The sequence below is a fragment of the Chenopodium album genome, chromosome 15 (assembly GCF_948465745.1).
Source record: "Chenopodium album chromosome 15, dcCheAlbu1.1, whole genome shotgun sequence".
In the NCBI taxonomy this organism is placed as follows: domain Eukaryota; kingdom Viridiplantae; phylum Streptophyta; class Magnoliopsida; order Caryophyllales; family Amaranthaceae; genus Chenopodium; species Chenopodium album.
Genome location: NC_137848.1, coordinates 17,871,745 through 17,898,783, shown reverse-complemented (window position 1 = coordinate 17,898,783; position 27,039 = coordinate 17,871,745). Strand labels below are relative to the sequence as shown.

Sequence of the window (27,039 nt, the reverse complement as noted above, 5' to 3'; positions counted from 1 at the left end):
TCCATTAGTTTTTCCTATTTCAAACTAAAAGTTACTTTCATTTCAACAAAAATAAGGTAAAGAGAAAAAAAGCTAACAAGGGCATTGGATAAGAGAATTTAAAATGAAAATGTTAATTTAATATGAACATCAATTATACCAATCGACGCGTGATTTTGTCATGCATTCCCAAAATTAATACTACGTACCATTTTAGGATGCATATCTAATGCCGCAACAGCGTTTGTTAGCAAGACCCATTAAAAAATAGGGTCGGTGGACAAACTGTTAACTTGTCCAAATCTGAACAAACAAGACCAACAAACACTGAAATCACAACTACACGCACTCTCTTGTTCCAAGCTAATCATCTGCTGCACAATTTCACTGCTCACTTGCTCTTGCTGTCCGACCACAATGGCATCCTTCAAGAACACCACTTTACTGCTCTCTTTGTTTCTAGCCATTGTCTTAATTAGCCACCAAGTTAGATCTGATGGTATTAATTTCTTTCTCAAACATGTCTTTTTAGTTAATTAATCTTCTGCTTTAGTGACTTCCTTTAATGGGTAGCTCTTGCTTTGTGTGTTTTTTCATTGCTTGATTGTTTTTTCAGATCTGACTTAGAATTTTTGTTTGATCTTGCTAACTGATCTTATGCCACATCCTTAATAATTTAGTTGTCGCATTGCTAGTTCAAATTATACTGCCGCGGTACCTGTTTTTATCGAATTGAAGGAGAGAGAAGCAAAATGTTTAATATTCTTTCTGGGAGGTTGCTAATAAATTTGCAGAATTGTGCTTTGTTAATTGTGTTTATTAATCTTAAAGTTTTTGATCTGATAAGACTAGAAGGTGTTACAAAAAGGGTAATCATTACTAATCAAAAATGAAAAATTGAAAATCCATTATTTTGAAAAATGTATAGTATTACAATTTGTGAGGTGAACATATAGATATGTTTTTATTGAGTGGTAGTTTGTTTGAGACATTACCATTAAAAGCCAGGGGAGAGGGCATCAGTATCCTGATTCGATATCAGGGGCGGCGCAAAATAGGGCCTATTTGTGAATGACTGAGTCTTTCTTCACATTGGTGTACGGTAAAACTAGGATTAGCTATGTAGTGGGGTTACTTTTGCTGAGTTTTGGGATGATATGGTCGAATTATCTGGAGAATTCAGTCTTTTACAAGAGTTTGCGTTTCTGGAGTTAGATGGAATAGCCTTATCTAAATTGGCATTTGTACTAAGATTATGTGGAAAGCTTGGGAAATAAAAGCTGCCCTGGGTTTTGTTAGTAGCTCATAACCATTATTGTGTAGCGCGAATGCAACCTGGTGGAAAAACTTGTGTGAAAATTGCATTCACTCCTGACTCAAACGAAACACCATTGTGGTGGACTGGCGGTAGATACTAAGTTGTTTTAGTACAACATAGTCCAGCCTCACTAACAGTATTCAGATTTACACATCTGCTCCTATGGTTTTATATTAAGCAAAGAAATCAGCAATCAAAAGCATTCCATCCAGTGTGGTGAGCCTGGTGGTGTACATTCTAACAGAGCTGAGTGTGTATGCGCTTGGATTGTCTTACTGGTATATAAACCTACATTTTTCAGCCTGAGTCACCTTTTTTGGGTTTAATTGCATATATTGTGTGACTTCAAATTCATGATTGCTTGTTGATATTTATGTTTAAACAGCCAAACAAAGCTTAAAGATATTCTAGCTCAATTGATATTGTTATCTGCGCCATTTTCAAATTAGATCAAGTAGTTGTACTATTGCTCAACAACATGGTCTGCATTCTGATAATGATGTGTACATGCTTTCCGTTGGCTAATGATTTTCTTTACTTCAGATGAGGAAGACGGTCTTCTTCAAGGCATCAACAAGTATCGAACATCATTGAACTTAACAGCCTTCACAAAGAATGCCAATGCAGAGTGTCTTGCTGAACAAATGGCTGACCAATTCAAGGACCAACCCTGTACAAACAGCACAGGGTCCAATACTGTACCAGGCACTGAGAACCAGTTTCCCAACTACCCAGACTTTCTAGCCCATTGCCATTTAAACATCAGCAACACCGCAGATGGCATGATCATGCCTGCCTGCGTACCAAACTTGGATCCAACCCTCGTGCTTTGGAATTTTACAAAGTCCCAGTATTCAGGTAACCTAAACGATACCAAGTATGTAGGAGCTGGTATTGCTTCCAAGGGTAATTGGATTGTTGTGGTTCTTACCACTAATTCTTTAGAAGGCAGCTTTGAAACTTACAAGGCTGCCGGTTTCATTTCTAGACCCAGTCACCTTTTCTACATGATTGTGTTTTTGATGGGTTATTTCTTTTTGTTGTAAGCTACTTCGGATGGTTATACCATTTTATCACTCATTTTGTTTTTTTTAATCCTCCCTTGAGACAGTTCTGTCATTTGAAAATGTGAATTTGAATACATCATGTACCTCATTTGTTGAAAAATTCAAAATTAACCTTATATACTTGAAGACCTTTCAGCAATGAAGAACAGGTTACACATTTTGTTAAAGCTTCTTTCTTTCATACTATTTTCATTATCGTCTAGTGGAAAAACATTTACTCCCAAATCCATGGATATTGATACCTTGAGCTAGGTTTTGAATGCTCATAACATTGGACCAACTACATAAGCACATATCCCTGGGATATTGTCGTCTATTTTTTTTCTTTCATGACTTTGATAAACTATATGATATGTTTTGACGCTATGTTTTGTTATTTGATAAACTATATTTTTGGTGAGAGATTAGGAACTTCGAGCCAGAGCAGTTGTTCATAAGAAACTCACACCTTAAGCTTATTACACCATAAACTTATTGGGTTTGCTGGTTGGTCTTGCACCTTTGCGGATATTGACGACAACTTAGGAAGTTTGAGCCTACAGAGCTGTTCGCAAACATGTTACAGCTCAAGTTTATTTTTCTTTATACAGTTAAAACATAGAGCAGTAGCTAAATCAATTGTCAAGATTGGTTATTCGAATTCGTAGTCAATTACTTCAGCAGGACAGTCTTAGGGATGATACCCAAAGTTAGTATCGAATTATACTGAGATATGTGTACTTCATAATTAAAAAAAATTCAAATCAGTTAGAAAATCATATAATCTAATACGGAGTAGCTAACAACTCATGAAACAACCCTGTTTATCAGTCAAATTGTCAAATGTAATAAAATTACTTACCTTGGCATTAAGTAAGCTATCAGCTTCCTTCAAAAATAAAAAAGTAAGCTATCAGCTAATTAAGCCAACACGAAAATAAATTCCGAGACTTTATATCCGGATCCACAAAATAAACGTTCAAATTGCAAGCAATAATAAGCTGTTTCACAGGGCCAAAAAGGAGTTCAATAATCACATATTTTCAAATCATTTCTACATATTTTGACCTTTTCTTTTTTTTTTTTTTTCAGAAAACATATTTTGACCTTAGGGCTACAAAGAATCAAATTCATAAATATTACAAGGATAAACAAACAAATCATGCTGCTAGTATTGTGTTTAGGACCTGTAGAGGGGGCATTCGCCGTCCACTGATCTCTTCTGCATTATTGACAAATCCTTCTAAGCTTCACAGCCTAAAGAAGTCTTCGTTATATACACAATAATTCCATCACAATAGAACTCAAGCACTTTTCAATTTCGCATTAGTTATCAATAGGTATCTCTTAAGAGCAAGCATCAGGACCCAAGTAGTCTTTGTGATCTTCTCCTTAATCATCAGGAGGAGAGCAGAGCTCAAAACAGTCTTCAAAATTTGGGCATGTAAACCCTTGTAAAATCCAAGAATTCCTTCATGTTTCCAGATGTTACAGAATATTCTTGAGATAGTTTTACTTTCTTTCTTTTGTGTATTTGGAAGCTTTTCTTCCTCTCTCTCTGCTGCCTGAATCACAACCTTACACCTGCTCGACATTTCACATCAATCCAAATTACAATAATCATGACTATATGCTTTCTTTCATAAAAGGAAAGTATTCTTGTCTGTTGATGTAGCAACCAAGAAAGAGGGGAAGCAAAGGATATACCAACCTAATAGCTGGATAAGTCAAGCAGGTGGCAATAGTCTTTGAGAGAGCCCCCAACAAAAAGGCAGTAGAAGCAGAGAGAGCATGTGGGGATGAGTCAGATTTTTTGTTTTTGGTTATCAGGAGTTTGTTTTTGAGCTGGTCAAAAACTGTGTACTGTCAATACAGAAGAAGTCAGCTTTGTTAGCAGTCGATTGGAATATATGCCTGCCAAACTAAACATCTGCAACATAATAAGCATCAAACCAGGAGATGGAATTACATACCTGAATAGATGGATTCGCAGTCAATAGGAGAGATATACCAAGGCCATCAAAAGCACCACTCCAATTCCCTTCAGTAAGGGTCTTCCAGAACCCTTTTGCCTTTCCAAACTCGCTAGTTTGCATCTTGGATGATGCTGTATCCAAAGGCTGTCAACTCAAAGCAAAGCCATGGGCATGAGACCATATTCCAAGCAAGCTTCTTATATAAATTAGCAGATCCATTTACTTCAGAACTACAGACACACTGGCCTTGGCAAACTTACCGTCCCAAGAACTTCACACTTGGTATTTTATGGTATCTAAATTAATAATACATTTAAGTCAAAGTCAATGATTGATAAACATCCTCAGTTTCATAATAATTACAACACTATTTAGTGTTGCACTATCCATATACCAAGTTTTCCACAAGCTTTTATTGAAAGCAATTACTTCGTATTATCAAGTAAAATGTTCTTGAGTTCGTTTCATTGTACATTTTTATAATGGCGAGCATGCTAGTCAATTCAAAGTAATAAAATATCTTTTTGAAACAGAGGAAGTATTATTGAATCCCTTTACCTATCTCTATCCCAAGAGCCTTATTTCTATCTCCATCTTAAAAGCAACTTTTGCTTCATTTTTTGACCATCCTGTATCCTTTTTTTTTTTTTTTTTCAATTTCTAAAATTGGCACCAATTCTTGATCATGCCAAGCTAAGTGCTAAGTCCTCTTATACCTGGTGATCTCTCTCTCTCTCTCTCTCTCTCACACACACACACACACACACACAAACACTCACACTCACACTCACACTCACACACACACACACACACACACACACACACAACCAAAAAAAAAATATACAGCAAGTTGATAATTCACTAACGCTTTGTTTGGATAGCAAATAAGGAAATAAAGGAGGGGGGGGGGGGGGGAATAAGAGGAAAGAAAGGGAGGGGGAGGTGAGCTCTATTTTCCCTCCAAATCTCTCCAATTTTAGAGGGATTATGCTTATTAAAGAGAGAGGGAAGATGGATCCCTCCCTCTCCTTTCTCTTCCTTCCCCCAATCCTTTACTCAAACAAGAGAGTTTGTTCCCCTCCCTTTCTCTTCCCATCTTTTCCTTCCATTTCCTTCTATCTAAACAAAGTGTTATAGAGAGACATGTCATTACAGTTATTTTCATGAAAACCAAAAATAAAAAGCTTCAGGATTATCAAGTGTGTGAAACTCAAGAAGTTGGCAGCTTAAAACATGTAACCAAGATATATCCATGCAATATTCAGAGTTACTATTAACAAGGGATAAGAGCAACTAACAACCTGTGTAATGACGACAGTTAAAGCCCCAGCAGCAGCAGCGACAATCAAATTTGCTTTTGTGCCCATTGACTTGAAATTACTTTTCTTCAGGTAAAGCCTCTTTAAAAAGCTGTACCCATAGAAATAAATAAACTGTTGTATAACAGATTGAAAGTTCTTTGTCCCTAAACCCTGATATAATGAAAGAACTTGACCATTACGAATAGCTTCCCATAAAACATCGGAAAGGTGCCTGCAAAAATACAACAGCATAAGTAAATTTTTGGAGGCAGCATAATATAAGCAAAGGCAAAATGGGCCATTATGGTCTTTTTCTTTTTTTCAAAAAAAAAATTAAAAATAAAAATAAAATTGTAACAGGAGCTCTATTTGAGATATTAACCAGAAAAACTGCACAAAAGACTGCCAACATCAAAAGGCAATGTAAAGAACTTATTTTCAGAATGCGGTGGGAAAACAATAAATCCGGTAAAGGTCTTGCAAAAGGATAGATATTGCGGTGCTTGTTTGAGTAAGTTGCAGAACAAAAGGCATGATAAAACGTTTCAAGAAAGGTCAAACATCGTACAGAAATTTCAAAGAGACACAAGACAGAATTCCAATATTTTACATTTCTACTCCTATCAATGATCGAAGCGCCAATTGAGTTCTTAAAGGTAAAGATACAAATTAGACCAAGCACAATACACCTTATATCTCATTTCATACTCCTATGATGCTGCTTGGTGTAACTTAACTCTTTTAATATCTTCATCATCCTAACTTTTAATTCTACAGTACGCTCTTCATGCTACATACATAAAATGAAAACCACCCTCAGTCAATTATCATTCATTTTATTCTCAATAACTGTTACCATGTTCAAAACATTGTACATCACCTTTGATTTCGAAAGTTAACACAAAAGTGCACTTCCTCCAGTTTTCTGCGATTTGTTGGTTTTTCATAACTTGTTGAAAAAATGTATGACTGTTCAACACCAGCCTAAGATATTGCCATACATCAATAGGAACTTTATTCGTTTTAACACCTTTCTTTAATTTCATCCAGAACCTTATTCAATCTAACACCTTTCTTTAATTTCATCCTCTTTCTTCTCCATTCCATACCTCGAATTTTTTGCACGTAGCCTATAAATATTTCCTGGCTAGATAGAAATCTATAATTGATATCTCCCGCCCAAAATAAATGCAATAAATTCACTTAGCACTCTTGATCCAAGAAAGGGAATAAAGTAGTGTAGACACACCATAAACTAGTGTGAGCACAAACAAAATCATGAGAAAGAAATGTTAAACTATTTTGAGACATACAAAAAGTGAAACCTTTACACTTATTATGAGACATACAAAAGGTGAAAGCTTTGCGACAGTTCCATTCAGCCCTCCTCATGACGACAATCTATATGAGTTGCAGTTTTCTTTACTTAAAAGTGAGTTGCCTTTATGATATAAGCTAGATCTGATGTTTACACAGCCTTGAAAAGTCTAGCTAAGCATAACTGCATGCCTAAACACTCCTCAGCTCCTCTTGATTTCATGAACATTTATTAACCTTTTAATTTCTTAATCAAAGTTAGATCTGTTTCAGATCAAATCATCAAAGAGTACTATAGAAACTCTTCAATAATATTGAGTAATATCAAATCAAATTGGCTCATCGATATGCACTATTTGCATTGAGCATATAGCCAATGAGCCATTGTGTATTGAAATACAGGTCTGTGGTTGCAAGAGTAACGCTATCCACATCCAACTCCCCTTACAACAATGAGAATTAAAGTTTTTTTAGCAGCATTAGAGCAATCATTACACATCCCCGCCAACCTTAAACTCTCCCAAAGATCCAAGAAGTAACTCCAAAATTCTACATTATTCTCATTTTTCTTTTCTGACTATTGTTCATACTTCACAGCTCCAATCTCCCAAAGGTAAAAGCTTAAGACATGTGATTATCATTTATCATCCTGTTTCCAAAAGTTACAATGTTTTTCAAATAATTAAATTCGGTTACTGCTTAGTAGCTGAAAACTTTTATTTATTTATTTATTTTTTTTAATATTTATTTTATATATATTTTTTTTATTTTATAGCTCAGGTCATGCCATAACATAACTTAAACCAAATTTAATTTTACTCAAGGACAATCAATGAATCAAGCCTTTCCTTCAATTTATCAAGGCTCACTTAAGAGTCTATAACATCCCAAGCCCTCTCAAATGTTTTCCAGGGACAGAGCAGCATTGTCGCAAGAAAATGTCCTCTACTTTTATCATCTTACATGCCCCTTTTCTCTCTACCTCCTCTCTATGTCTCCCATAACATCCAACCCCTATCTAGTTTATTTACCATGACAACAACTTAAATCTACAAAGAGCAGTCAAATTTAGGAAAGTGCAAAGAAGGGTGGAGGAAAGAACTTGCTAGTGCTGGTAAGTCAGCAAGATGCAGGTGGATGGATTTGAAGAATTAAGAGGTATGGAATAGTCAACATCTAAAAATTTAAAAAGACTATGATAAGCAATGCATACTAGTTTGCCAATGGCTAATAATTGACAAATGGAATATTCTCAAAATAAACTAAATCATACGAAGTATACATTACACATGAAATTTGATAGCTTATAATTCGGGGCAATAATACATTTGAAACAAGCAGACAAATACAATAAAAAATAGGGGGAAAAAAGCTAAGAATATTGAATACTACGAGGACTTTGAAATCTTTGATCAGTTCAAGAATCACCACGACAAATGAAGAAATCATAACGGAATGGTAGATAAATCCTTCCAGTTTCCCAACATTATCACTATACAGCAGCCCCATAAACACTTTCTACACCATTAGCTCCTTTCAAATCTTTGACTTACTAACCTTGTGTGACTGTCACTCCACAAACCACTAACCTTATTGACCTCGATCGTATTGAAATTGAATCGAAAGGGAAATTTAGACCATAAACAATGCATTATACCAATCAGAAAACTAGAGCACTATTCTAAAACTACAGCATTATACCAATCATGAAAATAAATAAAATAATCATGAAAAAGAAACATGCAATCATATTTGATTAAAATTTTCATTTTATCTAATGAATCTACCTTTTCAAACAAAGGTAGAACTTTTCTACAAATGAACATGATCTATAGTATATAAACAAAGAAATATTTCGTAAAAGCCTAGATCTCCAAACTCCCAACAACACAAAAATCTGAACAGTTAAATACACTAACAATACAACTTATGCAACTTTTATATCTTCAATCAGAACAAATTTGAGCAAAACAGCTAAAATTAAACCAATATTAAACGCCCAAATTCAATAAATAACAAATATTATACACATGCATGATTCTTATTCTAAAATTCAACATAATCACACAAAAAACACAATTATTAAGATCAGAGAGCCAAAATCAAAATTAACAAATAAATTTCAACATCATGTCAAGAACTTCCATAAATTAAAAACCCATCAAAATTATAATTAAAAAAAAGTGGGACCCATCAAAGAGAGGGAAAATTGAAAACCTGTATCTTTGGTGATGATGAGAACGAGCTTCAGCTTGATACTTAGTTTTACAAGTATCTAAAGGGTACAAAACGGTGGTGCTAACAAGAGCTCCAATGGCTCCAGAAGTCGCCTCTGTTAATGATTCGAAATCCAAAGCCATTGATATAATTATAATTATCTCTCAAACTATAAAAAAATAACCCAGATTTATTTGAAATCTATGGTTATTGAAGAAAAAGATATAACCCCAAAAACCCAATTATTGGAAAATTGGGGAAGTTTGTATGATGAATGATTTTTGTTCGGTGAAGAACAGCGAATAAATTGTCATCAATATTGGTGTAGTAATTTAGAACATATTATGAATTGTGAGATTAAGAGTTTAAGACCCACCTACCCTCTTCTCATTAACTTTGATTTGGATTTGGTTTCTTTTTTTAAGATTTGTGGGTCCTTAATTGTTTGGCATGGAAGCTGTGATGCGCATCTTTTAGATATTTTGGGCTTGGGGGCTGGCTAGTCGAGGTCGCAAAAGGGCTTGATGGCTAGTCTAGGTAGTCAAGGGGTCGTTATTTGTTAATATGGCCTTTAGACACAATGACACAAGTAAAAATGGCTATGGGCCCGTTAAAAACAGCCCTGCCCAGTAATGTTAGGGTTAAGTTGTGTGTCGGGTCTGGACCTGGTATTTTGTGATGTGGGACTTGTTTCGGGGTTTTTATGGTCCCTCGTGAGAGTTACATCACCAAGACTGGAATCCTGCTATCTATACATGCAAAACAACAGAGACTTCGGATGGTTGGAGTTCCGCCTCCGACAATCAAGATAGAACGTGTTCGGAGAATGTAAAAAAGTGCGGAAAAGGTAAAAGTGAGATCTTCTCGGATTCCGAGATCAGGTGTTTTCTGTGATGTAAGAGAATTCAGGTGTTGTAATAAATATAATGTGTGAATGTGTCCCAAAAATGGGGGAAATCTCCCTATTTATAGGGTCAATGGAAAATGTGCCCTTTATTAGGTCTCCCTAACCTGATGGGGTGCGCCGTTTTGCGGCGTACTTGGAAATTGGGCCTTGACCTTTGCCATCTGAGGGTTCCACGTGTCAACTGGTGAGTGGTCCATGTTGGACCTATCTTGGGATGACACGTATCCCTGTTTAATTGGGCCACGTAGCATGGGTATTTTTACCCAAAACATTTGTCTCTCACAAGGGTGACATGGCGTGCCACGTGGCGCCTATGACACGCGTCACTTTGGGATTGGTGAACAGTTTTTATTGTTCACCTTCTAAGGAAATTACGGGGATGCCCCCTATTTTACCCCTCTATAAATAAGCTTTTACCCCCCTCATCCTCTCTCATCTTTGACATTTACAAAAGTCTAGAGAGAGAAAGAGAGAGAATTCTAGAGAGAGAGACTTTGATTACCGCCTGTAGAAGCTTTTCGTGAAAACCACCGTCTGCTTTTTCGTTGACACAACCGGTCACCGTTTGAGGCTTGTTTCAGCAAACTACATAAAGGTAACCATCTCTCCTCTTCTCAGCTTGTTCAAACTTTTTTCCATTTGCATATATATATATATATATATATATATATATATATATATATATATATATATCTTTTAATAAATGGATTCACAATCAACACACTTAGCACAACCTAGGTTAGTAATTACCAGGTCTCCTGGTACAGCTGAGTCTAGGACTGGGGTGCCGTCTCTAAGTGTTGGATCTGCCTTGTTCATCCCTGAATCCCATCGTCTCTATATCTATGCAGGACACAATGGCGCGAGGGTGAAACAAGCGGTTACAAAGCCAAAGAGAAGAAGGCGCACTTTAAAAGTGCCGGCGGATGAGATTACGCCAGATGAGGAATATGATGTGCTGGATGAGCAAGAGTTAGAGTCCTCTCAAGGCACACCCTCCACTCCCAGTGATGGGATTTTAAATTAGTCAGGCCATGGAGACGGTGAAGAGGCCGCCTCTGGCTCTAAAGAGTCAACCTCATACCAAGCAGATGCCGCCTATGAGGCCCAAGAGACGGTCAAAGGGTCGTCTATGACTAACCTTACCGAAACACACATGTCAAGATATACTCACCTTGGAGTCCAGTTTTCAAGCTTTTAAAGATAAGTGCCCACTTGGGCATAACTGGGAAATAATAGTTCCGCAAGCGGAGGCTACTGTAGTGGGGGACGATGATATTGAACATGCCGAAAACTACTTCGACTACTATGAGGCGGCGTTCAAAGCCAGGCTCCGCTTCCCCCTCCACAAAGGCACCAGACGAATACTGAGGGGGTATGACCTAAGCGTATGGCAACTTACACCCAACTGATGGATGCACATTTTATGCTATATCGCCGCCTGCGAGATGCAGAACTTAACGCCGAGCTTTACGGTGTTCGCCCATACGCACTACAAGAGCTGGGCCCTAGGCCGTTGGGGGGCGTGGTACACTTTGACCACACACCAGAGTTCATGATGACGCTAGACAAGGCGTCAAATTGGTCCAACTGGAAGGACAAGTTTTATTTGGTCTCTTCCCTATCTCTAACACACAACCGGTTCCTTTGCTAGTACAACAAAGACTCGGCTCTTCTAGGGAAGAAGTGTGCCCTCCCTCATATTCCAAAGAGGGTTTGGTCTGAAATCATGGAGCTGAAGTTTTTCAAAACGAATACCAAGCCCTTAGATGAGGAACTCAAATAATAGTATCCAAGAATTGGGTACCCTATCCAGATTGGCTGAAGGATGAGGTGTTTCTCTCCGCCTGTGGTCTGAATACCATGTTTGAGAGACGTATGTTGGCAATCTTAGCAGACATTGTCTTGCCATTTCTTTTGTTGTACTTTTATCATGTATCTAACCTGTAACACCCCCAAATCTCGCTCTATGGAAATACCAGTGTAATACGTATAGTTATACCGTAGAGATAGACCTGAGCGTGTTACCACCGCGTGATTACGCAAGGATACTCAAAATACTTAACTCAATAACAAAACTTGCAGCGGAAACTCAACTTTCTTTTATTAATACTTATAAAAATAGTAACATTGTTATGAGTACTCAAAATAAAGACAAGACCAACATTCCTAAACTAGGTGAAGCAAATCCCGGAACTCCCATATGCTCATTCATGACTCCACCTGAAAATAGTCAACACTGCTTACCATTACGGTAAACAGGGCGAACCAAAACAAATAAGAAATACGGATTAGCAAATTATGCTAAGTACGACAAGTGCAAGATAATGTAAACTCAATTTATTTGCAAACGTGCTTTAAAAATCAATTCCAATAATTAATCCAATAAATCCAAACTCATTATTCCAAAATCAATTCCAATGATTCAATAATCAAAATAATTAACAAAACCAATTCCTTTAATAATCCAATTCCTTTTAAATCCAATTCCTCACCCAAGTGTGCACACCCCCCAAGCTAGTCTCCTTATATTACAAGGCTATTCTTGAGGAAAGACCCGGTCATACAAAGTCCAAGGCCTTATCAATAAACCAAATCCGCATAGTGGGATTACCAACATGCTTGTAAAGCATTCATAATAATAATTCAATAAATCCTCTTTAAATCCAATAATTCCAACCTTTAATAATAATAATTCAAACTCCCTTTTTATTTAAATCCACATGCTTTCAAAATCAAACCTTTTAAACATGAATAATAATTTTAATTATTTAAAACATGATATAAAATCAATACTCCAATTTATTTATCAAAACCAATTTATTTAAACATGCTTTTATTTCATAAATCATAATTCAATTTAATTCAATCATCAAAAATCATTCAAACATGCTTATTCAAACCGATCACTTTCAAGGTATCTAGCCACCTAACGTACCTTGATCCTTGCTAGAAAAACCACACAAAAAGAACCTCAAGAACCTTGATTCCAAATATCAATCAACACTTCGCACTTTCAAAGTTCAATCACGAATACACCTTGCAAATAACATAACCATAAGGTTATCACAACATAAACTCAAATCTAACGTGCATGGATTATAAAACTCTTTTAAAATAATACTTTAATATAAAATTATAGCTTTGAAATAGATATTTGTATTTTAGAAAACTAACCATGAAGAAGATAAAGGAATAGGATTAAAGAGAATTGAATTTTCGTTGGAAAGAATAGGCAGAACTTGCAGAGGTCATAACTCCTTTAATGTAACTCCGAATTGGGTGATTCTTGAGCCTAACCTCAAGGATTTTTCGAGAACAATCTTCTGTGAAACATCAATACCTCAAAACTGACCAGAAGTGCCCGAAAACTGGCTTCAAAGGTAACCAGGATAATATTTGTATGAAAAGAGGAGAAGAAAAGTATGAAAAGATTTAGGGAAAAGAAGAATAAGAGAGAAGAAGAGAATTGGGTTTTTGGTGTGAAGAATATGAGAGGTATGAAGGGGTATTTATAGGCTAACTCATGCAAGAATTATGGCCAGAGAATGTGGGAAGAATTATGGTAAAAAGAATTAAGGAATTACTTGGAGAAGTGAATAAAGAAATATGGAAACTTTTGATATTAAGGTGATTAAGAATAATAGAATTTAGGAAAGTGTGTTTGTCATGAAAATAATATGGCAAAAGAGATTACTTGGGGAATAATCAAAGATGAAATAAGGTAGAAAAATAAGATGATCAAATCTTTGTGAGATGGAAAAATAAAATTAAGGAAAATAAGAAATTTTAAGGAGATAATTAAAAATATAATTTACCAAAATAAGTCACCCAAAAATCCATCATGGTGGCTTTAGATATTTAGGGAATTAATTTGCTAGTTTTAAGGAATTAAAAATAATTGTGTAAATAATATTTATTGTATAATATAATTAATTAATAAAATTCCAATTAATCACTAAATAAAATAACTAAGAAAAATCAGATTTTCTATACATAGAAAATCCGAAAATCATAGTCATTAAATCTGGAATTTTCAGCCATCTTAAATAAATAATAAAACATAATTTTGTTCAATTAAAATATCCGAAATATATATAAATAATCCAGTTTTTAAAATAAAATAAATGGATAATAAATCTTATCCAAAATCCAAAAATAATAATTAAGTTTTAAAATACTTTAGGCGCCGAAATTCAAATATCATTTTTGCTCCAAAATTCAAATAGTAAAATAAATTACTAAAATACCCTTTTTAAGAGAATACTAATTAATAAATACGTTTCAAAAATACGGGGTATTACATAACCAATCGACTTCCTTTTGTAGAAGACGCTCTGAAAATGGTGGACGTAGCTAAGACGCCTGCCAAGCTTACTACCCAAATTAGGAATGAGCAGCTGGAAAGGAGGATGGCAGCCTTGGATGCCAACAACGAAGGAGTAAGCTCCGTTTGCCCTTTCGCACTTGCTTAAATTTAAATTATAACAACCTTTGCCAAACGTAACCCCTTTGTTTCACTTTCAGAGTGACAACAAGGTCATCCCCCGTTCCATCTCAAAGATGCTCAAACGGATGGGTGATGAGTTGGGGAAAACCCCGTCCAAGGTAGGGAAGAAAAAGCCTTCCCAGTCGGCTTTAATAGTACTGCCAAACCAAGAAAGCCATAATGAGAAGTATACATATGACGATTTTTAAATCTCTTAAAGTAATCTCATAGGTCGATCCAGTATGGTTCTAAACCAATACCTGTGCATATGATTTATGACAATCATGTCCTTGTAGCACAAGAAACGGTGCTATAAATCAAACTACACACTAATCTCAAGTGGTCATTAATCGTCCATCATTTAAATGACCTTGATTAGGGATAATTTTCGATTATAATATTCAATGTTCACTTAATAGGTGTTTCTTTATCCAAGACTGGTCTTGATACCCTATTTTGAATATTCTCATGATCAAATGGACTCAATATTTAATTATAAACCACAATTAAATAGAAACGGAGTGATAAAATTGCATGAAATTAAATTACTCAAAACTTGAATGGTTCATCGTAGTGTCTTACATTAAATTGTTCAAAAATTAATTAAAACACTAAACAGGGAAATCAAAGACAATCTCCAACGTGCCTGATTCCCATTGTCTCAACGTGCTTGTTGTGCTTCACTTGAGGCAGAGGTTTAGTAAGTGGATCGGCTACATTGTCGTCCGTTCCAACTTTGCAAATTCTGATTTCACCTTCTGACTTCCTTTCCCTTATCATGTGAAATCGCCGCTTGACATGTTTGACCTTCTGATGTTCCCTTGGCTCTCTAGCCTGAGCAATAGCTCCATTGTTGTCACAATAGAGGGATATTGGACCCTTGATGGAGAGTACAACATCAAGTTCACCAACGAACTTACGAATCCAAACTGCCTCCTTAGTCGCTTCAGCAGTTGCCAAGTATTCGGCTTCAGTTGTAGAATCTGTAGTTGTGCTCTGCTTGGCACTCTTCCAAATAAACGCTCCTCTATTTAGAAAGAACACGTATCCAGACTGTGATTTGAAATCATCTATGTCTGTTTGAAAGCTTGCGTCGGTATAACCTTCAACAACTAATTCATCTGAGCCACCATATACCAGGAATTTATCCTTGTTCCTTTTCGGGTACTTTAGGATATTCTTGGCCGCAATCTAATGCGCCTCTCCTGGGTCTGATTGGTATCGGCTCGTAGCACTCAAGGCATATGATACATCTGGCCTAGTACATATCATGACATACATGATCGATCTAATAAGAGAAGCATATGGAATCTGATTCATCCTTTCCCGCTCATCAGGTGTCTTTGGACACTGCTTCTTGCTTAGGGTTATGCCATGTGACATGAGTAGGTGACCTCTCTTGGCCTCCTGTATGTTGAATCGAGCTAGTACCTTATCAATGTAAGTACTCTGGCTTAATCCAATCATCCTTTTAGATCTATCCCTATAGATCTTGATCCCCAATATGTACTGAGCCTCTCCCAAGTCTTTCATTGAAAAACATTTTCCAAGCCAGGCCTTTACAGACTCTAGCATCGGAATATTGTTTCCAATGAGCAATATGTCATCGACATATAAGACTAGGAAGGCGATGTCACTCCCACTGACCTTCTTGTAAACACAAGACTCATCTGGATTCTTGATAAAACCAAACTTACTGATGGCTTCATCGAATCGCAGATTCCAACTTCTTCTAGCTTACTTTAGCCCATAAATGGAATTTTTTAATCTTACACACTTTCCCAGCATTGTTTTGGTCGACAAAAACTTCATGCTGTGTCATATACACAGTTTCTTCCAAAATTCCATTGAGGAAGGCGGTTTTGACGTCCATCTGCCATATTCATAATTGTAATATGCAGCAATCGCTAGGATAATCCAAACGGATTTAAGCATTGCGACAGGAGAAAAGGTTTCATCATAATCAATACCATGAATTTGCTTGTAACCTTTTGCTACCAGTGTAGCTTTGTAAATGAATACATTTCCATCTTTATCGGTTTTTAATTTGAAAATCCACTTACATCTGATAGGTGTGTAACCTTCGGGTAAGTTAACCAAGTCCCATACTTGATTTTCAAACATGGAATCCATTTCAGATCTCATGGCCTCTTGCCATTTAGCAGAGTCGATGCTCGCCATCGCTCGCTTGTAGGTTGTCGGTTCGTCTCCATCCAGTACCAGGACGTCCTGATTCTCGGTTAATACAACACCAAGCTACCTATCAGGTTGAGACCTTGGCCTTTGCGACCTACGTAGGGTAACGGACTGAGCATTTGCATTGTCGGTTTGACTTTGCACATTTTGACCAGCATCAACAGATGCTGTTTGAGCACTTCGACTGTCGATTTGATTTTGTTGCTCGTCCTCTCGAACTTCATCGAGTTCGATTTTCCTCCCACTTGTCATTTTGAAAAGGTGTTCCTTCTCCAAAAAGACACCATCGCGAGTAACAAACACTTTGTTCTCGGATTTGTTGTACCCTTTGGTTTCTTTTGGGTAGCCCACAAAGAAAACCTTGTCAGATTGGGGTGAAGTTTGTCAGAAATTAATTTATTGACATATGTTTAGCATCCCCATATCTTGAGAAAAGACAACCTTGGAGATTTCTTCGTCCATAATTCGTATGGAGACTTTTCCACAGCTTTTGATGGAGCATGGTTCAGTGTTAGTGCCGCGATTAGAAGTGTGTGTCCCTAGAAAGAGATAGGAAGATCACTAAGACCCATTGTTGATCGTACCATGTCTAGAAAGGTTCGATTTCTCCTTTTGGATACTCCGTTCCATTGTGGAGTTCCTGGAGGTGTCAATTCTGAAAGTATACCCTTTTCTTTCAGATGGTCATCGAATTCTTGGCTCAAGTATTCACCACCTCGATCCGATCGAAGGGCTTTGATTTTCTTGCCAAGTTGATTTTCAACTTCACTCTGAAAACGATTCAGATTTGTGCGACATAAGGTAGACATATCCATATCTACAGACATGGATAAAATATTGATGGCCGTTTCTTGTGGTTGTGCTCATTGGTCCACAGACATCGGTGTGTATTAGGCCCAATAAGTCACTTGCCCTTTCTCCCAACTTGGAGAATGGCTGCTTTATCATCTTGCCTAATAAACATCCTTCAAAATTTTCAAACGATTATAAATTGAATGAGTCAAGAACACTTTCCTGTAGAAGTTTCTTGATGCGTTTGATGATAATGTGGCCAAGACAACAATGCCACAAGTACGTCTCATTTGACTCAATGATCTTAGCTTTCTTAGCAGTGTTATTAACATTATAAACTTGTTTTGTCTAATGAAAGCATATAAAGACCATTTTCAGAATGTGCAATACCATAAAAAACATTATCGAGATAAAACGAACATTCATTGTCCTTTACTCGAAATTCAAAACCTTTGGTGTCCAACGCCGAAATTGAAATGATGTTTTTGGTAATATTAGGAACATAATAACAGTTTTCAAGTTCCAAAACTAGCCCAGAGGGCAAAGACAAACCGAGAGTTCCTACGGATACGGCCGTAATCCTGGTATCAGATTTAGAAGATGCAACCTTCGGAATTAGATTTAGAAGATGCTACCTTCTTCTCTTTGTTATCTTTGGTAGCTTTTGGCTTAGGCGGAAAGGTCTTCTTACCCTTCCCCTTGAAGCCTTTCTTCTTATTGCCTGAGCACTTAAACGGCTTGCCATTTTTTTTTATCATGAGCATATCATGCTTTCCCTCATCCTTGAGCGTTTGCTCTGCTTGCTTCAACATACCATGAAGCTCGGTGAGGGATTTCTCCATGCTGTGCATATTATAGTTCATCTTGAACTAATCATAGCCTTTGTGAAGCGAATGGAAAATGATGTCAATGGCCATCTCGGTTGAATACCCCGCATCAAGCCTTTCCATGTTCTCAAATAATCATATCATTTTGAGTACATGTGGGCTGACCGGCTCTCTTTTCTTGAGCTTACTCTCAAGGATCTACCTGTGGGTTTCAAACCTTTCAGTTCGGGCCTGCTCTTGGAAAATGTTCTGAAGCTCAGAAATGATCTCAAAAGCTGTCTCCTTCTCAAACAAAGTCTTCTGAAGGTCGGGAGACATAGTGGCCAACATGATGCATTTGACATCCCGATTGGCAGTTTGCCATCGGTTTAGGGCAGCCTGAGTCACTTCCTCATTGGGAGTCTTGAGCATTTCCTCATCAAGGACGTATTCCTTTTGCCCTTGCATGAGAACTATACGCAAGTTTATTTGCCAATCAAGAAAATTTGGCCCACTCAATTTCTCCTTGTCAAGAATTGAGCGCAATGAGAATTGGTTGTTTGAGTTATTCGCAGACATGGTTCTACAATTGAAAGAATTTGAAATGAAAACCATTCATAATACTTAAATAAGTTTTGAATTCATGCATATTTATCAAACTTATTTAAATGACGTCTTATTCACACATTTAAAAATTGTCCCCATTTGGTGAGAATAAGTCGATTCCAAGATCCAAAGAATCAATGAGTAGTTAATCATGCTTTAGCTTGTCTAACACTTAATATTCTAAGGTAAGAAACTCTTTGCTAATGGCTCCAAGCCACTCTTGGTTAGATAAATCGTCGCATCTAATTCTCTCTCAACAACTTATCCACTTTGCCACGAAATGTTAGGACTCCATCACTCATATTATTGAGTATAACCAAAACCAACATGCATTATACCCAGTATGCCTTATGTTTCCTAGGAGTAATAGTGATGCCTCGCTTTGGCGTAGCCCATCACTACTCTCAATAGGTCGGTATGTGTTGTTTTGGAATGACAAATTTTACTCAATATTTTAGGGACCTAGGGTTTCTATGTTGGTTGATTTAAGTGAACTTAATTAATCATCACAACATTCGAAATCCTAAACATGCATCTAACATATCATTCATATATATAAGCATAAATATATATGTTAAAAACATAAGTAAATGATGCATTTGGCAACTAGCATGACCCTTTGAGTCTTCAAATCTTCAAGGGTCTTCTCTTGCAATTTCATGGCTTCGTCTTCCAAGAACCTCCGTCTTCAAGACATAACCAAAATAATGCAAATACTAGTATTTACGATTAGGACTAATCTAAATATTAAGGTACAAAAATACTTAACGGTTCGCATACCGTATTTAGATTTACAAAAATACATGACGGAACGCAGGCCGTATTTTCTATCCTAATCACTCCCCACTAGTTGCCATTTTATAAAATCTGTGAGAGAATATACATTCCATTCATCCATTCACTATATGTGAATGGCCCATGCATTTTACAACGATAAACAAGTAACAATGCATAAACACGTGTAAACTAGTAACTAACTTAGGTGGTTAATCTGATTAAAGCGCCTAATTAAAACTAGTTAAAATTGTTTAACCGATTATGTGATTAAGCGCAATTAAAAATTGAAGCTCCCACTAAATTCCGCATTAACTTAATGAACCCAATTAATTAAGCCGGTAAACCCAAAATTTTACCAAAATAATTTTTGCAAGTGCCACTCAAAACCGAGGCCTAGCCTCCAAAATTTAATTAAAATAATTAAACATAATCGAAATAATTAAAATCGGCAAAACACAAAAATAACATAGCCCTAAAACCCCAAAATGCCTAACATCAAACCTTTCGGCTTGGTGTGCTAGGCACCGGGGCATGGGTGTATAGTGAGGGGTCGCGCGCACAGCCATGGCCCGTGCCAAGCATCACACCCATAGGATAAAGCACCGCAAAGCGCGTAATGCTCCCTACGAGGCGTGCTCGCAACATCATGGTCATGAAGGCCACTAGGGCTTGCTGCTTTGCGCGCCACATGCCGCCTTCCAGTATCACACCGCACACACACAGCCCACCCAGCCGCACCAAGCATCGCACAGAGCCCACCTAGGTCGTACACGCAGCATACATGGCGCGCACAGCATGCGGCTACTGTTGCGCCATGCTGCTGCCATGCGCGCACAGCCATGCATATGAGGAGCTAATTCTACTCGATAAAAAACGACTAGAAGCTCTACATCATACACAATGCTATCAAACTCGTATGGCTAGACACTTCAATAAGAAAGTTAAGACAAGAAACATCAAAGTGGGAGATTTGGTGTTAAAAGCATTAAGGAAAAATGTGTTGGATCCAAGAGGCAAATTTAGGCCCAATTGGTCTGGACCATATATTGTCAAATCCATCCTATCAGGAGGTGCTGCAAAACTAACTGATATGGATGGCAATGAATTCTCAAACATGACAAATCTTGACCAACTTAAGAAGTACTACCCATAATTACTTGAGTAGGATAACTCAAGAGAGCTATGTTTGGCCTAATTCCTTAGGAAAGGATACGTAGGCAACCCTTATAGGGTGCGACCACTTTAATTTTTACAAATCTCGCATCCCAACGTCGACAAATCAACTCAGAGCAATTGGCGCGAAAATTTTCAAACGCATCCCAGAAAAGTTGTCGCCTGACGACAGACGTCAGCGTCGGCCGACAGAAGCAGTGTCTGGCGACAAGGACAACGCCAAGTGACGAAAATCAGCGTCTGGCGACAGACCTAAATTGCGACGCCAATTTTCCGCATTAAACTGGGCAAATTTCGGTGTATTTCGGAAATTTTCGACTTCCGTACTCGAATATTTTTTCAGAAAAATAATTAAGTGTTTTCATTGTTTTAATGGAAATTATAATGTAAATGTTGATTTAATTTAGAAAGCTGAAAATTGCATTAATAAAGTAAAGTAAAATTACATTATTGATGGAATTTAAATGAAAGCTTAGAAAATAAATTAACTTAAAAATTAAAATTGTCTAATAAATTGAAAGTATAGCAATGCTCTAATCTTTCTTCTCTTTCTTTGCTGTCTTCCAATTTTTGTCAGCTTCTTCTTCTTCATTCATTACTTTTGCTAGCAAGCATCCTTTAGAGGATCTGCATTCAATTTTGGTGTCAATAGTTTCTCCTTTAGCCATTACACCATGTTTCTTTTCTACCCACACTTTCTTTTCAGAGTCAGCTTTTCGTTTCTCCTTGCTCTTAGTAGTATGTTTCTTTTTAGGCATAACAGGAGTCTTGAATTCAACCTTTTCACCTAGGAGTTCCTTAACAGGAGCTTTCTTGTCTCCAAGACGATGTTTCACATTAGTCTTACTTTGAACTTTGTTCTGGTCCTTTTTAGATCTACCAAGTATCCATTGCTTCACATCTTTAGACAAAGAAGGAGGAACCTTTTAGGTAACAACTTCCCATAAAGGCCTAGCACTCCAATAATTATCCAACCTCTCCATGTCTTGGAAACAGGAAATTCATAAGGGCGACGAAGATCACCAGAAGGAATAGTTTGAGCAAGGCCATATTGTCTTTTTACCCTGCAAGGGTAATAAAGGGTCAACTTTAATAAGATAGGAAGACGACAAAAGGGTTTCTTGTTGACACCAACCATCTTCTCAATTTTCCACCAAGTAATGACCTACTTGATCGCAAAATCACAAGAGGCAAATATTTTGCTCCACTCCCGGTGGCCCATCTGTATGGAAAATCGTTTCTTTCGCCTTACAAAGCAGTTTGGCGTATACTTGTCAATCTTATCAGGAGGACTAATTAATTCTAGCCTCTCCATTAGCCACATCTGCAAAAATTCAATGCAAATAATTAGTATCACTATACAAAAATATATATTTTTGATTTCCGTAATTAAAAATATTGTTTTTCTACCTGTAATAAAATTGGAGAACCTCAAAGAAGTGCTTTTGGATTTTTCTTTAATTCATCTAAACTAAGCATATTTTCTCTAATGATTAAAGGCATTGGATTCCTCCCTGATTCAATTTGTTCCACGACAGATACTAAAATTGCTTGTCTTACCACTAGTGAGGAGATATTGGCTAAACATGCAAAAGAGGAAAGCTCTCCTCCTATAAACATGAAAAGATTCGGAATGTGGTCTATCAAAATAATGGCGTGCAAATTCTTTCAGATTAACTACATTTCCTTCTACGATAGTTGCTAGATCCCTGTCTTTAAGATTAAATAAACGCTCAAAGTCTTTATAATAATATTCACTCACATTAGGAATTACCGCCAGATCTAAAGAGGGGAAGCCTAGAATGGCACCAAATTCTTCCGGTAAAGGACTAATTTCATCATAGCCTAGTCTAAAGCAATGAATGTCTGTATTCCAATATTCTAAGGCGGTATGAATAAAATCTATATCTATGTCTACTCCCTTAATACCAGAAATACCTCCCAAGTGAAAAAAGTCAAGTTCTTTTCTCTCTTTAGCAGTCAAAGACCGGCACCACTTACGAGTAAAATCACTAAAACTCCTAGACATGATCGCTTGATGAGAATTAAAATTATAACTTTTTGATCTGTTCGAAATATACAAAATCGGCAGATTTAGGGGCTATTTATGCACAAAACTGGTACAATTTGAATCCTGAAAGGATTTGGAGAAAAAGAGATTAGCGCCACGCGACAGGGGCAGTGCCTGGCGACAAAGGTCAGCGCCTGGCAACAGAAAGCCGACACGACGCCAGCTTGACACGCTATGCAAATTGTGTTTTTTCCGACTATGACTCGATTTTGTACGTTGACTTTATGGTTTTTTTGACCTTTTGTCTTAAAACCTTATCCAACATTACTTCAAACACTTTTTTTTGATTAATTTGAGCTTAATTAATTTTAGGCTTATTTTAGTCAAAGCTTATTTTATTTTTCATTTTTTCTTTTCGGGGAGAAAGTCGGATACCCTCCATTGATAATAAAAATGATGGAAATTTTTGCGCAAAATCGTCAAAATTAGTCAAAATTTTTCACACACTCACATGCACATAAAAAAAATGTAGAATAGATAAAAGTTGTATATACAGCGTGTCTAACATAGAGTCATATAATACAAACTAGCAAAGTCCTACAAAGTCAAATAAAAATAAATACAGGTACAACTATGATGCCGGAGGACGCAAATGGGGAGGAACTCCCAAAGCGTCAAAGAACAATGTAGATTGTGGGGTATGCTCCTCACTAGCTCCAGGCTCACCCTGATGCTGAATCGCTAGCGGCTGAGGCTGCCGTGGCTGCTACGACGACGAGCCAACCTCGTACGTCCCACCACCCCCTATAGGAGCCGATGTCACGCCTCCTTGGCCTGCCGGCCTAACAGGTGCACCCTCAGACGAAGAGCCCGAGCCCTCCGACCTCTCAGTATGAGCCGTCTCCGACCGGCCACCCTGGCCACCAGAAGAGTTACGACGGCGTCTCGAGCCAGACCTGAATCTCTCTCTACTAGCCTCGGGTCTCATCCGAGTATGTGGCGGAGGAATAGGCTGCCCCTGCAAAAATAGATCAAGTTAGATACAAGAATAAACAAATAAAACATGTGATAAGGATAAGAGAAAAACCTCTGTAGCAGTGTCGTCACGACGACAGGAGGCTCGGTCCCTCAATCTCACCATCTGGTAGCGAAAGGCGTCCATACCTCTCGCCATCCTTGTTACCACCTCGCGAGTAAACTATTAAGAGAACAAAGTCAGTACTAGTCAAAGATATATAAGTACACAATAAACAAATGACTCACCCAAGTCTGATGCCCAGGTATAGACTGCTCGATGAAACGATGTTCTAGAGGAGCCAGTGGAATCATCTCCTCGACCGGACCATACACCCCCTGATAGGTAATGGATACCGGTGGAGGAACAAACTCTGCACGCGTATCCTGGCAAGACAAATCCAAATTATTAGTATCTACTTGGGGGCTATCTAAAGGACAAACACAGGAAACGAGGAATACCTCTCCTCCCTCTAGTTCTACGAGGAATACCTCTCCTCCCTCTGCTTAAGTCTATGATCACAGTGGGGCTCAAGTGTAGGATGCTTGAAATATTCCCTAAACTGCCATACATGGTATGTTTAGTTTATTCAAGATCTCAGATAACAGTTTTCGTTACTTTAAAATAATTTTTCAAAATTTATTTTTTGGGAATTTATAAGGATGTTTGGTTGTGCCTCAGGTTTTTAGATAGAAGTATAAACACTTTTTAGCCTATTTGGTTTATTATTTATATTATATTTTATAGAATACTTATTATTTATGTTATAGTTTACTTTAAGAAACATTTGACTTCAGTTAAATTAATTCAAATTCGTCACTTAAACAATTTAGATACCGAGCTCTTAGAAATCAAACTTCGTACGGCCTTTTATCTTCAGGAATCATCGTAAAGCGATAGAGTAAACGTTCCGCAATGGACTCTGGCACGTCTCGATACTTCTGTCGCCCCACGATGAAAGCTGTTTTATTTCGATTCAAATTCTAATCTTTTATGATCGTCCAGAATCTCTTTTTTCCCTATAAATAGAGGTCATTTTAGCCTTGGGAATTCACGCTCCTTCCACTCAATTAAGGGCTCCGTGCAATAATGGGTGCACCCGGGTTTGTGAATTCACCAAACCATGGAGTTGAGTTAAACTTGCGGGGTCCTGTCCATTGTGCCAACCCTTTTAAGGTAAGACTTACGCACAATGCATCTAGACTCTTAACCTTGGACCCTCTTGGACATCATAATTCTTGACCTTAGAGAACTAGAGTCATTTTTAGGTGGTAAACTCATTGCATCATATTGTAACTACTTGACTACTTGTGCATATCTTGCTTGTGCATACCTTGTTTGTGACACTACTACAAAATTGGCCAAAGAGACCCAATATAAAAGACCTGTTATCGAGATAAGCGTTATCTTTGGCCCAAGAGACCGTTTATTACTAATAACGGGTCTCTAACCTCATTTGTTGGAGGGGTAAAAACTTTCAAGATACCTGTTATTTAAGATGACGGGTCTCTTGCAATTTATTTTTCAAAAAATGGTTTTTTAAATATAAACTAGAGACCGCCTATTGAATTAACCGGTCTCCTGTTTTTGATAGAGAGACCGGTTAACATTAAAGACGGGTCTCTTATTTTCAAGCTTCCATGTACGCCGTGCCCCACTCAGCTCTTTTTCTCTTTTTATTTCTTCTCTCCTCCTCACTCTTACCTAGTTACCCCTGCTCCTTTCTCTTCTTATCTCTTTTTCTCTCTCCTCCTTAAAACCCAAACCATCTCCTTCAAGCCAAATAGTAATGATTCAGATCGAGCATCCATAAATAAAGAAAAGGAAAGAGGAATGGCGAAAGATCGAGAAAGTGAACAAAATTACGGAAGTTAAGCTCTTCGATTTCTCGAATATATGCTCGATCGGTGAGAAATTTTCCCCGTTTTAGATTTATTTATTTATTTATTTTGCTTTTAGATGTGGCGCAAAAAATAGGGGTTTCCCTTTCAATTTCTTGTTATCTACTTCATTTAAGTTAATTTTGGTTAGATCTTTCAGTTTTACCCCAAAAACTGTAAGATAACAAGAAAATTCGAGCTTGTTATATCTGGTGCAAAAACATTAATTTTATTCATGTGAGTTATGTGAGTAATCGAGTACGATAGGTTGTTTGATATTTTTGATAATCGTGATTTGTATGTATGTTTTGTGTTATGGAATTCTAGATCTGGTGCAAAACATAAATGGTGAATTTACACCGTTGTTAACCATTTTTTGTGTTATATGGAATTGCAGATCTTTTCTATTATAATACTTCTTGTTTTTTAATATTTGATGATGAGTATTTTGTTTTAATGCTCAAAGTTTCACATGAATCTTGAACTTGTTTACAACTGTTGTTATCTTTTCTTTTTCTTTTTCTTTTTTAATCAGTAATTATTTTTATGTTTTGATTTAGGCTTTTAGATCTGTTTGTGTCAAATTGTAAATCAATTTTGATGCTTATATATTACTCCTATTTTTTGTCTTTGAATACTTCTACCCAGATTCAATGAGTTGATCTGATGATACTTGATTTACCCGGATTTGACAAGTTGAAGCAATCTTCTGCAATTTCTGTTTTTATTTTTATTTTTTGAAATGTTTGTATTTGTGGTTGTAGGTAAAGACCTACAAGTTTGAAGTGAAGAAATTTATAGTTGAAGATCTTTGAAGCTTAAAGAGTTGAAGTTAAAATTTACATAGTTTTTTTTTTTTTTGGTATTGGATTTTGTTGATATTTGTACTCGTATTATGTTTGTAATTTTGACGTATATAAGAAATTTAAGACTTATTTGTACTCTGTATTATAATATATCATTGGAAAGCTCTTTGCGAACTCGGCCCAACTACACTATTATTGGACCCTCGTCATGGACCAAGCTAAATTGGACTAGCTATTTTCATATATAGAGAAGATTTTCGAAAATAGAAAGAAAGATTTTATTAAAAAAAACCGCATCACAAGATTTTTCACACTTTCACCTTATTCGATAATCAAGTGACGTGAAAGGTACTCATCATTGGGTTTGGTTTTTGGGGAGACACAATTGGGTGTCTATAGAAGCCCCCACTTTAACTGAGTCTGGAGA

At 37.0% G+C, this 27,039-nt stretch overlaps 2 protein-coding genes and 1 long non-coding RNA gene across 3 annotated transcripts; 2 read left to right on the top strand and 1 right to left on the bottom strand.

Annotated features, from left to right (window-relative positions):
- The first annotated feature begins 250 nt into the window (after positions 1-250).
- LOC145582030 (putative GPI-anchored protein At3g06035) lies at positions 251-2,531 on the top strand. The gene is made up of 2 exons (XM_081639068.1): positions 251-478; positions 1,841-2,531. The coding sequence occupies exons 1-2, from the start codon at positions 397-399 to the stop codon at positions 2,341-2,343; spliced, it is 585 nt and encodes a 194-aa protein (XP_081495194.1). The 5' UTR covers positions 251-396; the 3' UTR covers positions 2,344-2,531.
- Positions 2,532-3,304: 773 nt separating this feature from the next.
- LOC145582029 (peroxisomal adenine nucleotide carrier 1-like) lies at positions 3,305-9,502 on the bottom strand. Its single transcript, XM_081639067.1, has 5 exons — positions 9,155-9,502; positions 5,621-5,852; positions 4,317-4,463; positions 4,055-4,206; positions 3,305-3,927 (listed from the first exon to the last, which is right to left on the bottom strand). The coding sequence occupies exons 1-5, from the start codon at positions 9,295-9,297 to the stop codon at positions 3,648-3,650; spliced, it is 954 nt and encodes a 317-aa protein (XP_081495193.1). The 5' UTR covers positions 9,298-9,502; the 3' UTR covers positions 3,305-3,647.
- A 16,144-nt stretch (positions 9,503-25,646) lies between these two features.
- Positions 25,647-26,786, top strand: LOC145582028 (uncharacterized). Its single transcript, XR_014099726.1, has 2 exons — positions 25,647-25,833; positions 26,571-26,786. It is a non-coding gene; the product is annotated as an uncharacterized LOC145582028 (long non-coding RNA).
- The last annotated feature ends 253 nt before the right edge of the window (positions 26,787-27,039 follow it).